Genomic DNA, 13693 nt, shown 5'->3' with positions numbered 1-13693 from the left:
TAGAAGTTTATTTATTAGTGTCTCAAGTAGGCTTACGTTACAGCGCAATGAAGTTACTGTGAAAATCCCCTGGACACCATACTCCAGCACTTGTGTGGGTATACTGAGGGAGAATTTAGTATAGCCAATCTACCTAATTAGCACATCTTACCGACTGTGGGAGAAACCAGAGCACCCAGAGGAAACCCATGCAGACACAAGGAGAACATGCAGACTCTACATAGCCAATGACCCAAGCCAGCTGTTGAACTCGGGTCACTACACTGTGAGGCAGTAGTGTTAACCACTGTGCCACTGTGCTGCCACATGGCTTCCTTAAAATGTTTGACTGATCAGCCTGCAAACAGATTGGTCATTCACCCCACCTCAGTTAATGCCAGAAGTGAGCAGATTTGGAGAGGATTGGGATCCTTTTTCAAATTTTTTAACATTGTAAATCAAACAACCTTGGTTGGGGGATGGGGTGGAGTGCGGGGGTTAAAATTATTCTCAATTTTTCTAAACGCTTCCCCACCACTGATGTTGAACTAGCTGTTCCCTAATTGCCGGGTCTATTCTCCTTTCATTTGAATGATGCTGTAACATCTGCAATTCTCCAGTCCTTTGACACCATTCTATATCTAAAGAAGATTGGAAGGTTTTGGTCAATCTCTCCTCAATTTCTACACTCACCTCTTCCTGCAACTTAGGCTGTATCCCATGGGTGGCTTCTCCACTTTAAGTATTGCCAATTTTTCGAGGACCTCCACTTTCTCTATTTTTATCCCATCCAGTATCGCAACAACCTGCTGCTTTATTGTAGCTTTGACTACTTTTGTTTACCTTGATAAAAACTGAGGTAAACTATTTGTTTAGTACCTCAGCCATGCCTTCACCTTTACCAATAGATCTTCATTTTGGTCCCTAACAGCAACATCCACTATTTTATCTCTGTATAAAAACGATGCTGAAGGTTAAAAGCTTCAAATAAACTAAGCAGAATATAGGGTACAATATCTTTTGGGTGGCATAATGGCACCGTGGTTAGCACTGCTGCTTCACTGCGCCAGGGACTCTGGGTTCAATTCCTGGCTTGGGGCACTGTCTGTGTGGAGTCTGCACGTTCTCCTCATGTCTGTGTGGGTTTCCTCCCACAGTCCGAAAGACATGTTGGCTAGGTACATTGACCATGTTAAATTCTCCCTCTGTATACCCAAACAGGCGCTGGGGTGTGATAAGTAGGGGATTATCACAGTAACTTAATTGCAGTGTTACTTGTGACGCTAATAAATAAAATCTAAAAACACTTTGATTTGTTTGAGATTAGATTCAATTGCTTGGAACAGAAGAAATAAATTTTAATTTGTATCTGACATCAATTGCTTTAACATCATGGAGTACCTTTCTCCAGATTTTATCTCTTAAGACTGGTAATTCATGGTATCAGTCATTATTATTACAAAATAAAATCGTCAGTTAATGTTGAAGAAAATAACATTTTACATAAAACAGCAGCCAGGCATGTTTCTGATATCTCCTTTGAGGAAAATGAAAATATTTAATGGCTGCATAAGTTGCGGAGATGTATTTTTCAATAGCTCTTGTTTTGTTTCAGTCATTCAACACTAATCTTCAGCATCAATTAGTTCATCCAGCAGCTGGTATTAATATTATAGCTGCATGAATCAACCCAGAAGGCACAAGGAAACTGTCACCTTCCAACAATTAAGAATTTTATTTTGATCTGTGTATGACAGCTGCTGCCAGAAGCAGAAGACTGAGGAGGAACAAATATCCTTTGCCCTGTTGGATCCATCGCAGTTTCCTGGCTGAAAATAATAATCTAAATGTAGATTTATACACTAACTGATTTACATACCGACTCACAAGAGTGTTTGAGGCCATTGTCAAAGCCCTTCTTACAGCAGTGAAACTGATACCTGCCCTCAGCTACTGGCACTTTCAATTTTCTACGGAAAATGTATTTGACAATAGTCAGTTTTCCATGTGTCAGAATATATGAGGCTTACTAATGCCTTGGTCGAGAACAGCAAATCCTGAAGCATTGCTGGTTTTCAACAGTCATGTCTGATAGCGTGTCAGATTGCAGTCCCAGTGCTGATGATGAGGGACTCACCCATACAGGTTAAAGAATTCCAGACCAGCTATGGAATACTATGGGCTGTGTTATGAAAGTCCAGCTCTGGAGTAGTGGGAAATTATCATGGTCAGTACATTAACTTATGCACCTCAATCTTTATTTTATTTTCTTTTATTTTCAACTTCTGCTTTGTAGGAAGGTTTAAGCAGATATGGGCCCAACAGGGTTACATGTAGAAGGCAACATTTTGCTTTCCTAAATAAGGAAGTGCTGACGGAAATTGAGAACTTTCAATCCCAATGCAAGTGTAAGATGGAGAGCCTTTTGCATGCTTATACCTCGAATTAGTTGTCTTGATGGCTCAATGACCTGTCAGAGTAAAAGGTTTTTACAGCATCTTACCCGCTTCTAACACTCCAAGATTCACATTTTTCTCTTTTGTGTCCTAGTATAACCTAGGATAGTTCAAATATGAAACAAAAAATATAAAATAGAAGACATAGAACGACAGCTCATAGACAAAACAAAACCATTAAAAAGAGAGATAAAGCAGAGTGATGGTGCTAAAAATTGGTCTGAATTCATCTTCTGGACCGTGTGTTCAATTTGTATTCAGCAACATTAATTCTTTTGAGGTGGGCAGCAGGCACACTTTGCGCACTTTCCTCATTTCCATGATTGTATTGTTCAGCCAGACTCATACTGCTGACTGGTTGAATCCTCAGCAGGTGACCTGCTAAGTATGTAAAGTTCACATGCATTCCATGTATTCTAGCTAGTCAATATCTATTAAAGGTGGTTTCCCCCTATTGAAAGAGAGCTGGACTCTTTGAAAGGAAGCAGCTGCTGACTGACTATAAGACCATAAGACATAGGAGCAGAATTAGGCTATTTGGCCCATCAAGTCTGCTCTGCCATTCAATCATGGCTGACTTTTTTCTCTTTCTCTTTCTCCCATAACCCCGATCCCCTTATTACTCAAGAACCTATCTATCTCTGTCTTAAAGACACTCAATGACCTGGCCGCCACAGCTTTTTGTGGTAAAGACTTCCACAGATTCACCACTCTCTGGCTGAAGAAATTCCTCCTCATCTCTGTTTTAAAGGATTGTCCCTTTCATCTGAGGTTGTGCCCTCTGGTTCTAGTTTTTCCTACTAGTGGAAACATTCTGTCCATGCCTGCTCTATCCTGGCCCCACAATATTCTTTAAGTTTCAATCGGATCCCCCTTCAACCTTCTAAACTCCAACGAGTACATACCCAGAGTCCTCAACCATTCCTCATACAACAAGCTCTTCATTCCAGGGATCATTCTTGTGAACCTAGACCCTTTCCAAGGCCAGCACATCCTTCCTTAGATATGGAGCCCAAAACTGCTGACAATACTCATCTTCACCCCATTTCCATTTAGTTTATTTCATTTCATTTTATCTTTTTTGCTGAATTTTCATTTCTTCCATCGTTTCATTTTTCCACTTCTTAAAAATCTTGCTTTCCACCTCCCCATCCCATTAGGGCCATCCATTACATGTCCCAAGTTGTCCTTTGACACTCTGCTTAACTTTCTTCTGCCATTCACACATTCTGATCACTTAATCGGCGCTATCAGCACCTTTCATAGCTGTGAACACCACCAATTATATTTCCTTTGTCTTTTTGTCTATGATATCTTGGGCAACTCCTCCCAACCCGCCACCCTTACAATATAAATCTCATCCTATTTTTTGCCCTCTTCAGCTCTGACAAAGAGTCATTGAAATGCCAGTGAATGTAGCTTTGCATGATAAGGTACAGGAGATTCAGCAGGGATTTGAGAATAAACATTTTCACTCAGAGGATTGTAGGAATCCGGAATGCATTGCCTGGGAAGGTGGTCGATGCCAGAAACTTTACAACCTTCAAAAAATATTTGGCTCAGCAGGTGAAATATAATATTCAAGGATATGGGACAAATGCGGGAAAATGGGATTCGTGCGCCTTTGGTGGAGATATTGTCGGTGCAGACTCAGTGGGCCAAAGGGCCTTTGCTGCACTGTATGACTCTGCGGCCCTGATTTTACCATTGTGTTGCGCCTGTTTTTGGCTGTGAAAACTTGGTAAAGTCGGATGTGAGACGAGTATCGCGGTCCGCGCCTGCTTCCATGCCGGTTTCCCCCTTTATCAAGGCCCAAAAATGGCTGCAATTGGGACTGTGCCCAAGACGGGCTCGACGGCAATTTGCATGCATTTAAATTGAATTAATGGGCTGAATGCCCAACCTTACCGCCACTTCCCACTTTATCACAGCATTCGCCCATTCGGAATCGGCGCGAAACAAACATACCCCATACATGTCCGATTCAGGCACTTCATCAGTGAGGGTTAGTGAGGAGGTGAGTGCTGAGTGTCTGACGGCTCTCCGCTTGAGATCGGGGTGGAGGGGAGGAGAGTGGGTCCGCTGGCACTCTGCCTGAGATCAGTGGATGTGAAAGGTGATACACTGCCACTCTGCCTTTGATCTATGGGGGGAAGGGGGGTCTGCTGCCACTCTGCCTGAGATCAGTAGTGGGGGGGGAGGAGGAAGGGGAGAGGTGCCCATGATCGGCCTGGGTGACGGAGGGGATGTGTGGGGAGGGGGGGGGGTCAGTAATGTTGTGGGAGTGGGTCAATATCTGTGGGGGCTAGGGGGGAGGCTTATCCAGACCGAGAGGGATGTGGCAGGGGAGCAGCATTCTATCATGCTTTTCTTTGCTCGTGCAGTTTGAGGTGCTGACCAGAACTGCAGGATTTTGGGTGCGTTAAGCTCTGCCCACAGCCTTGTGCAGCGCGATTCAGTGTCACTGATGTTTTTGCAGGCAGAGTGTGTATGGGGGTGCCTGAGAACGGGTCTAAAAGCCGGATCTGAGGCACTCCCAGTTTCAAGTCCGTCCAGAATCAAAATGATAAAATAAGGCCCTATGACTCTGTCTTTTATCTGCTCCTCAACTGATGAATCAGTGCTCATCCACATTGATCACCACATGTAAGAGGCAGCAAGGACACAGGATGTACTCTGGGTGGCAGGGGGGTGGATGGTGGAGGATTGGGGGGTGGGGTGGTGGGAGGTAAGTTTGGAGAAGGGATTCGGAGAAAACCTGCAGAGTGTAGAATCAAGATGGCCACTGGATGTGATCCTGCTTTTAAGTGATCTTGCTTTAAATGGGGTTATGCCAGCATCGACAAGATTGAAACATTTGCAATCATGCTCAGCCACAAGTGCCAAGTGGATAATTCACCTTGGCTTCCTCCTAGAGTCCCCATAGATGCTAGTCTCCAACTAGTTGTATTCTCTCATGTGATATCAAGAAATGGTGAAGTACACAGCAGAGGCTATAGGCTCTGACAATGTCTCTTTTGTAGTGAAAAAGTGACACACCAGAGCTAGCTGTGCCACGCGATCTTTAAAGATCTGTAGACTTGCACACCCAGGTCCCTCTGTGTGTCTATACTCCTGATGGTTCTGCCATTTATGGTATAACTCCCCCCTACATTAGATCTACCAAAATGCATCACTTAACATTTATCTGGATTAAATTCCATCTGCCATTTCTCCACCCAATTTTCCAGCCTATCTACATCCTGCTGTATTCGCTGACAATGTTCATCACTATCCACAACTCCAGCAACCTTCGTGTCGTCCGCAAACTTACTGATCACACCAGCTACATCTTCTTTCAAATTATTTATATATATATCACAAACAGCAGAGGTCCCAGTACAGAGCCCTGCAGAACACCACTAGTCACAGACCCCCAATTGCAAAAAGACCCCTCCACTGCTACCCTCTGTCTTCTATGGCCAAGCCAGTTCTCCACCCATCTAACTAGCTCACCTTTTATCCCGTGAGATTTAACCTTCTGCACCAGCCTGCCATGAGGGACCTTGTCAAATGCTTTACTAAAATCCATATAGACGACATCCACGGCCCTTCCCTCGTCAATTGTTTTTGTCACCTCCTCAAGAAAATTCAACCAAATTTGTGAGGCATGACCTCTCTCGTACAAAACCATGCTGTCTATTGCTAATGCGCTTATTCAGTTCTAATTGTGCATATATCCTATCCCTAAGAATCTTCTCCAATAATTTCCCTATCACGAGAAATTATAGGCTCACCAGCCTATAATTACTCGGGTTATCCTTGCTACCCTTCTTAAATAACAGGACCACATTTGCTATCCCCCATTCCTCTGGGACCTCACCTGTGAAAAGTTTTACTGTGTTTACCCCAGTCCAACGCCAGCACATCCACCTCACCTGTGTCCAGTGAAGAGATAAAGATTTCTGTTAGAGGCCCAGCAATTTCATCTCTTGTCTCCCTGAGCAGTCTAGGATAGATGCCATCAGGCCCTGGGGATTTGTCTGTCTTAATGTTTCCTAAAAAACCTAACACATCCTCCCTTCTAATTAAGATTTTTTCTAACAGGTCAACACATCCTTCTGAGACACTACCACTCAACATGTCCCTCTCTTTTGTGAATACTGATACAAAGTATTCATTTAGGATCTCACCTACTTCTTTGGGTAAATGTGGCGACTTTTCTAAGGGCAAGAAGTGTAATGTTTAGCACTTTGAAAAAGTCTTCATTTGAAAGTGCAATATCAGAGCTGCTCTCAAACTACAATGCTGGTAAATAAATTGCATTTACCAATTGTCAAAATTTGTGAAATAATTTTACTTTAAATAGACCATCCTTTAAAATTATTCATTTAAACTCGATGCAATAAATATCAGTCTGTAGTCACCTACTAAGAGTGACTGTTCCTCTGCTTGTCCGTTATTCCCTCTGTGAAAGCATTCATTCTCCAATAGGGACCGGATTGCGCTGACACAGAGGTGACAGATCACAAGCTGTGGACCCATGTTCTGTTCCCCCATTATACACTATGATCGATTCAGTCTGCGCCACCTCTGAAATGATCGGAGTGAATCAGGATTATGAAGTGGAGTCCAAGCTTCTTTGCTTGTTTGGATCAAAACATTCTTGGGTTTGCAAATGAAAGAATGTTGCTATCTTGCCACTATATTCTATACAGACCGTGCAAAGCACTCTGCAAGATCTGACAGTCACTATGGAGAGCATGAGCCACATGTGTGCAGTTTTACATGACAATTTAATACAGCTGCAGTAAGAAGCTGTAGTAAGTGTGGTAAGAAGATGAATGATCTCATCTGCTCCACCAGGGTAAGTTAACCTTCTCCTCAATCTCAAATCTCACTCTTGCAAGCTCATCAGGCATTTGCATGGTTCCAATCCATAGGGATCCCACAACTTCCCAACACGAGGAATATGATCACTGATTCTCTCACACACACTTTGATGCCTTCGCTGCACATCCTGGGCAGCTCACGTCTTCATTTCTTACAGAGGTCCACTCAGCACCCACAGAAGGCAGGAACTCCTATCATCTGCATTGGCATCCATCTTGTTTACATTATGTCCATCTGTCTTGATGCAGGATAAGGCCAGCCTGTATAAGACTGCAAGAAACTACAAAAGGTTGTGAATGTAGCCCAATTCATCAGCCTCCCATTCATTGACTTTTTCCACTGCCTCAGCAAAGCCAGCATAACTAAGGACTCCACGCACCCTGGACATTCTCTGTTCCACCTTCTTGCATCAGGAAAGAGGTATAAAAGTCTGAGGTCAGGTACCATTCGACTCAAGAAGAGCTTTTTCCCTGCTGCCATCAGACTTTCGAATGGGCCACTTTGCATTAAGTTGATCTTTCTCTACACCCTAGCTTTGATTGTAACACTACCTTCTGCACTCTCTTATTTCCTTCTCTATGAACAGTATTCTCTGTCTGTATAATGTGCAAGAAACAATTATTTTCACTGTATGCTAATACATGTGACAATAATAAATCAAATCAAAATCTCCTGGGATGTCACATAAACATTTTGACTACATAAGTAGGTCAGAAACTTGGTATACCAAAATGAGTATCTCTTGCCTTCACTCCCCAAAACCTGTCCAACATCTCTAAGGTACAATTCAGGAGTGTGACTGAATGCTCTATTCTTGCCTGGATGAGTGCAGCTCCAACACCCAAGAGACTTGACTCCATCCAGGACACAGCAGCCCACCTGATCAGTACTCTATATACCACCTCAAATATTCTCTGTCTCGACCACTTGTGCACTGTAATCACTCACTGAATTTCCTTTAGTAACACCTCCCAAACATCCTAGAAATAAAGGGCTGCAAGCAGATGAGAAATGCCCCAGCTTCAAGTTCTATTCCAGATCATGTACCACCCTGACTTGAAAATACATCTTCATTCCTTCATTCTTACCAGGAAAACTATCCTGTGGAACTACCAGTATTGCAAGGACTGCAATGATTCAAGAAGGCAGTTTGCCAACTGTTTCTCATGGCCGTTTAGAGATGGATAATAAACATCCGGCCTTGCCAACAAGTCATATCCTCTGAATGAATAAACCTAAAGAAAGTGGGCAACATGGTAGCACAGTGGCTAGCACTGCTGCTTCATAGCTCCAGGGACCTGGGTTCGATTCCCAGCTCGGGTCACTGTCTGTGTGGAGTTTGCACATTCTCCTTGTGTCTGCGTGGGTTTCCTCCCACAATCCAAAGATGTGCGGGTTCAGTTGATTGGCCATGCTAAAATTGCCCTTAGTGTCCTGAGATGTGTAGGTTAGAGGGATTAGTGGGTAAAATATGTAGGGATATAGGGGTAGGGTCTGGGTGGGATTATGTTCGGTGCAGATTCAATGGACCGAATGGCCTCTTTCTGTACTGTAAGGTTTGTATGATTCTATGAAAGTGACTGAGGGGAATGTTAGTCTGCATCCCACTCTTGAACCTCTGGTGTATGACAAAATTTGTATTTCAATGGAGAAGACTGCTGTGCTCCATTGCAATGGGCAATAGATTCTAGCCCAGCCACTGATATCCATATAAAAAATACACAATTTAAGGCCCTTTTAATTTCTGCTTACTTTTAGTTTTGCAATGACAAATAAAGAACTGAATTTAAATGTGTCAAATTATGGTGAAATAAGACAGGTGATAAATTAAACAGACTTTATTGAAAAATCATAATGTAAAACCAACGATTTTCCTGAGAAACATAAGATGAAAAAAGTTAATGTCAACTTTCATTGCATTTAGCTGGACAACAGGCACATAGCCTTTGCATCAAATATCCCACTTGATCTGATTTGCTTAATTATTACCAGCACAAAAATAGTACAATATTTTAAACGGACTTTAGATGCATAGAAGGTTTTCAGATGTCAAGCAGCCTCATAGTTTATTAGCAAAGTATTTATTTACCATGTCCTTGCCCAATTGCATTATAAGTATTTACTCTTACATGAATATGGTGCCATTGAGTAGAATATGTGGAAGCACATTTCACACATTGCTGTAAAATAGAATTTAAGGACTTTTAAGATGTTTAAAGTCATCAGCCTAGCATTGACCCAATTCAATTGCAAGAATATGGGTCCTTCATAGATTATACATTTCAATAATTATTTTTTGAATGTGGCTGGAATCACTAAAGAGCAGCCCTTGAATTTTAGCATCAAGCACCGACATTGCTACAGCACCTAAATGTCACCTTTTTGGTCACGTTATGGCCTGAGATGTGGGAGCTGTCCATAAATTGGCATTTGTTTATCCTTTACAATTTGTTGATCTTGGGACAAAGTAAAAGCCACGATCCATTTACTGAAATATATCTTAGAAAATTGAATCATTTCTTAACAAAGAAATATCTAAAATGAAACGATGGCATTACAATAAAAGATCTACCTAAAACACAAATAGAGAAGGTTATGGATGTGAACAATGTCAGAATTGAATTTAGACAAATACAAAATGGGCTGAGTAAATATTTGACCCCCATGGCTATTGCTCCCAGGATATTATATTATAGCTAACTTAACATTGAAGTGACCTAATCTTTTATCTGTGAATGCACAACTTCAACTATTGCATGCTTCCATTTCTATATAGAATGTCATTCATTGCATTATTTGGAGCACAAGATGATTGAGGTGCATAAGAAATAAGACTGCAGCCAGAAAGTAAGTTCAAAACCCATGCCAGAGTTCTCAAAGGTCCTTAGATTTCATTCTTTAAAATGTCTTGATATTTGCAATTAATACAGGCTAAGTCATGATGGCAACTGTGCTTTCAGGCTGGCCTGCCGCTAGGCCAGCAAAGAACTCCAGTGCCAGACGAATGTGAATTGGAATGAAGACATAGGCTGTATACAGAACCATAGCCACGATGATGAGCAAAACAGAATTGAAGACGGTTTGTTCCCAAGGCTCCAGCACATAACTGCATGTAACAAGCAGGTATTGGTAATATAGCCAGGATAGGGTATCCTTCACACCTTTCACGTCCATATCTCTCACTCTGTGTGCAGAGCAAACTCAATCTAAATAAACAGAGAATTCAATTAGGATAAAAGTCACAGATAAATGCATCACTTGTCATTGTTGTTTGTTGTTTGACTTTTGCGTGATTTGAAAAACTTCCCACGGTCAAATCAAACTTGCTGAAAATTAACTACAAAACTGTAGGCTATTTACACAAAGGGCAATTCAAGTACTTAAAGTATTTTAGTTATTTTAATAATGTCCCAACCATGGCACACCCATTTCCTGTTGCTGCATTCCTCATTATTTCAAATATTTAATTCTCATCAATAGGTAGAACCGTCCTGCTAAAAAGAACAAAGGTTGGAGGATTAGAAAGACAGGAAACCTCCGCTTTAAATTCTATTCCCGTTAGTCTTCTCCCACGTTTGAAGTAAAATATTGGTCCAAGTTATAGATCAATTAGTTTAATGTCAATATCGACTTTATTTACCTGTAGAATGTATTGACAACTGAAACTAGATTTATTGCATCAACGCATGGTGCATAATGTGTTATTTAACTGAAATAGGCAACTGTAGTAATACTCACACCAATGTTTTACACTAATGCTGTGTTTGCAGATGATGATGTGGAGATGCCGGCGTTGGACTGGGATAAAACAGAAGGAAATCCCACAACCCCAGCTTAAAGTCCAAATAAGTTTATTTGTAGCAAAACCCACAAACTTTCGGGACAGTCTGTTCCTTTCAGCCACCTGACGAAGGGAATTTAAGCTGGTGTTGTGGGATTTCTTTTGGTTTTCCAGATGATGCCATGAGGGACAGCGTGTAAATGAGAAACAGGAGGGAGCTGGGGAGGAGGGCTGCAGTAGAGATAGATGAACCAGCTGATTATCATCAACATTGAGACTAAGACGTTCATGAGCTCACCACACTTGTTTGAGGTGGGGGCAGGTGAAGGAGGTTGGACATAAAGAGATGATGGATGGTGCAAAACACAACTCTGGTCCTATTTTGTATTCCAGCATGATCCTGCAGTGGAGAATAATTTCAGCAGAGATTAGAGCTTGACAGGAGTTGTTATTTCCCCATCATATCTTGTACCAGATACAGTCAAGTTGTACTTCCTAGACTCAAGGGAACAGGCTACCTCTGAAGTTTTTCTTCACAACTTTAATCCCTTATCTTCGTAACTTCCTAGGAAATCTATGCTGCAATTTTCCCAATATTTTCCCATTTCTTTCTCATAATTGGGGTGCCTAAATGATACACAAAAGTCCAAATGCAACCTAAGGATGCTCTTGTGCATTGTTTTTGGAGCTCGTGGCTTGAGATAACATTGAGAACTTGTGCTTATGCAGTTATTTTTAATGACATGTACATCTGCATGTTAAAACAACTTTATGCCATTTCAATTTTTGCATATCTATATTCCAACTTACTAAATGCATTATTTGATATCTTTATACATTGAAATGGACACACTACCTAATTACCTATCCTATAAGCTTCCCTATGTCCTCTTGTAGTCTTTCACAATTTATCACATCTCTCAATTTGTTACCGGCAAGTTGTTATTTTTCATTTCGATCCCCAAGTTCCAGGTATTTGGGAACATAGTGATTCCCATGCAGAATCTGTAACATCATCATGTCTGTCCAGTCTGAACAACTTCCTCTGATCACTGCTCAACTGACGTGGTTACATTTTTAGTTCCACATACCAACAACCAGAGCTGTATACATTGATAAACCACAATGCCTTTGAGAGATCATGATCAAAACAAATTCACATTGTAAGGATAATACTCTTGGATAGCATGCCAACTTTAACATACGTAGTGAGTTCAATCCAACATCTTGGACCACATTCAGCAAAAGTTATTTATAGAAATTGGTATACATTTTCCATGTTTCTGTTTGAGTGTGATTATATATACTAATTTCCAAATACGTGGTTCTACAACTTGATCTATGCCAGTGGCATAACTGTTGTCATATTGGTTGTTTTGGTTGGATCTGATGACTACCTCGAATTACCTTGGAATCAACTATGGAAAAAAATCTTGTATCTGTTTTGGGATCCTTCTGGGAAACCTGTGAACAATCATGGCGTAAACTCAAGACTTTTTTTTCAAGTTTTAGAGAATCCTCAAAAGAAAGAATGGGGGGTTTACTTGGCAAGTCGGAGTTGCTGTTGCAACGTGCATGTGTGACAGTACATGGGGGTCATGCTAGAGCTATGACAAGAGACTCCAATTCTCGTTCCATCACATGGCTGACCAGGAATCTCTCCAGTTCCTATCGCCTGCCATTGAGCTGGGGTGGAAGGATTCTCAATCTGCTATGATCACACCTTCCTTGGCCATCTTGTCCTGGGGTAGGACTGGAACCGGCTCAGAGGCAGGAGCACTAACTACCCACTGCACCACAAGACGTCCTCTTGAAAGAAATGGTGGGACGAGTTTAATCTTTTCGTGAAGTGTGAGGGAATATGCACTATACCAGCCTGTATCTCACCCCTCCACCTTTTAGTGATGGTCACTGAGAATTCTCGCCTCCAGCTTCCCGATTTGCTCGGCAGTGGAAACAATCTTCAGCGGTTTACACACGGTAAATTATCCTGCTTTCACCCACCCTTTCGCTGGTCTCGGCGCCGCTCCCACTCACCAGGTCGCTGCTGGAAAAAATACCGAGCCACACACACTCACCCCACCCCATCCCATTCTCCAGTTTGCCCCAGGTCTCCTCCCTATCACCACCCCCCTCCCCGATCCAATACCGCAGTCTCCTGAAGCCCCGCAGTCCCAATCTCCAGAGTGCCGCAGTCTCCCGCAGTGACAGTCCCCACTCTCTCTATCACCCAGAACCCAGCTCCTCCACATGTGGACCGCTGTTTGCTGCTGTAGCCTGAACTTTAAAAGGCTTATTCAATCACATTCGATAATCTTGAACATTTACGGGTTGAATCTGCATTCAGCTGTATTTATATCTCTGACACCCTTGCTCCAGAGTAAGGTTTCATTGACTCAAAAGTTATTAAAATGCGTTTTTATTAAGGACTCTGCAAAGCACTACCATCCCTTCAACTGCATGGAATGTTCATCTAGACAGAAAAATAAAAACACAACCCCATCTCACCTCGGTGCATAATTAACAATGTGCATGGAATTGATTGCAGGCCAATAATTTAATCGCACGATTCTAATGCTTATGATGATCCACAGGGATTACTGAC

At 42.0% G+C, this 13693-nt stretch overlaps 1 protein-coding gene across 3 annotated transcripts in view; it reads right to left on the bottom strand.

The window, feature by feature from the left end:
• Nucleotides 1-9129: 9129 nt before the first annotated feature.
• Nucleotides 9130-13693, bottom strand: part of sptssb (serine palmitoyltransferase, small subunit B) — a 28688-nt gene continuing 24124 nt past the window's right edge. For all 3 annotated transcript variants that reach the window (XM_080186394.1, XM_080186395.1, XM_080186396.1), the window contains one exon: nt 9130-10513. In XM_080186394.1, coding sequence (XP_080042520.1) covers nt 10239-10481 — 243 coding nt within the window. In that variant the 5' untranslated portion in view covers nt 10482-10513 and the 3' untranslated portion in view covers nt 9130-10238. The remainder of the gene's footprint in view (nt 10514-13693) is intronic.

This window comes from Carcharhinus amblyrhynchos, chromosome 3 (assembly GCF_965287045.1).
Source record: "Carcharhinus amblyrhynchos chromosome 3, sCarAmb.v2.hapA, whole genome shotgun sequence".
Lineage (NCBI taxonomy): Eukaryota > Metazoa > Chordata > Chondrichthyes > Carcharhiniformes > Carcharhinidae > Carcharhinus > Carcharhinus amblyrhynchos.
The sequence above is the reverse complement of the archived record's forward strand: the minus strand, read 5'-3'. Positions and strand labels throughout refer to the sequence as shown.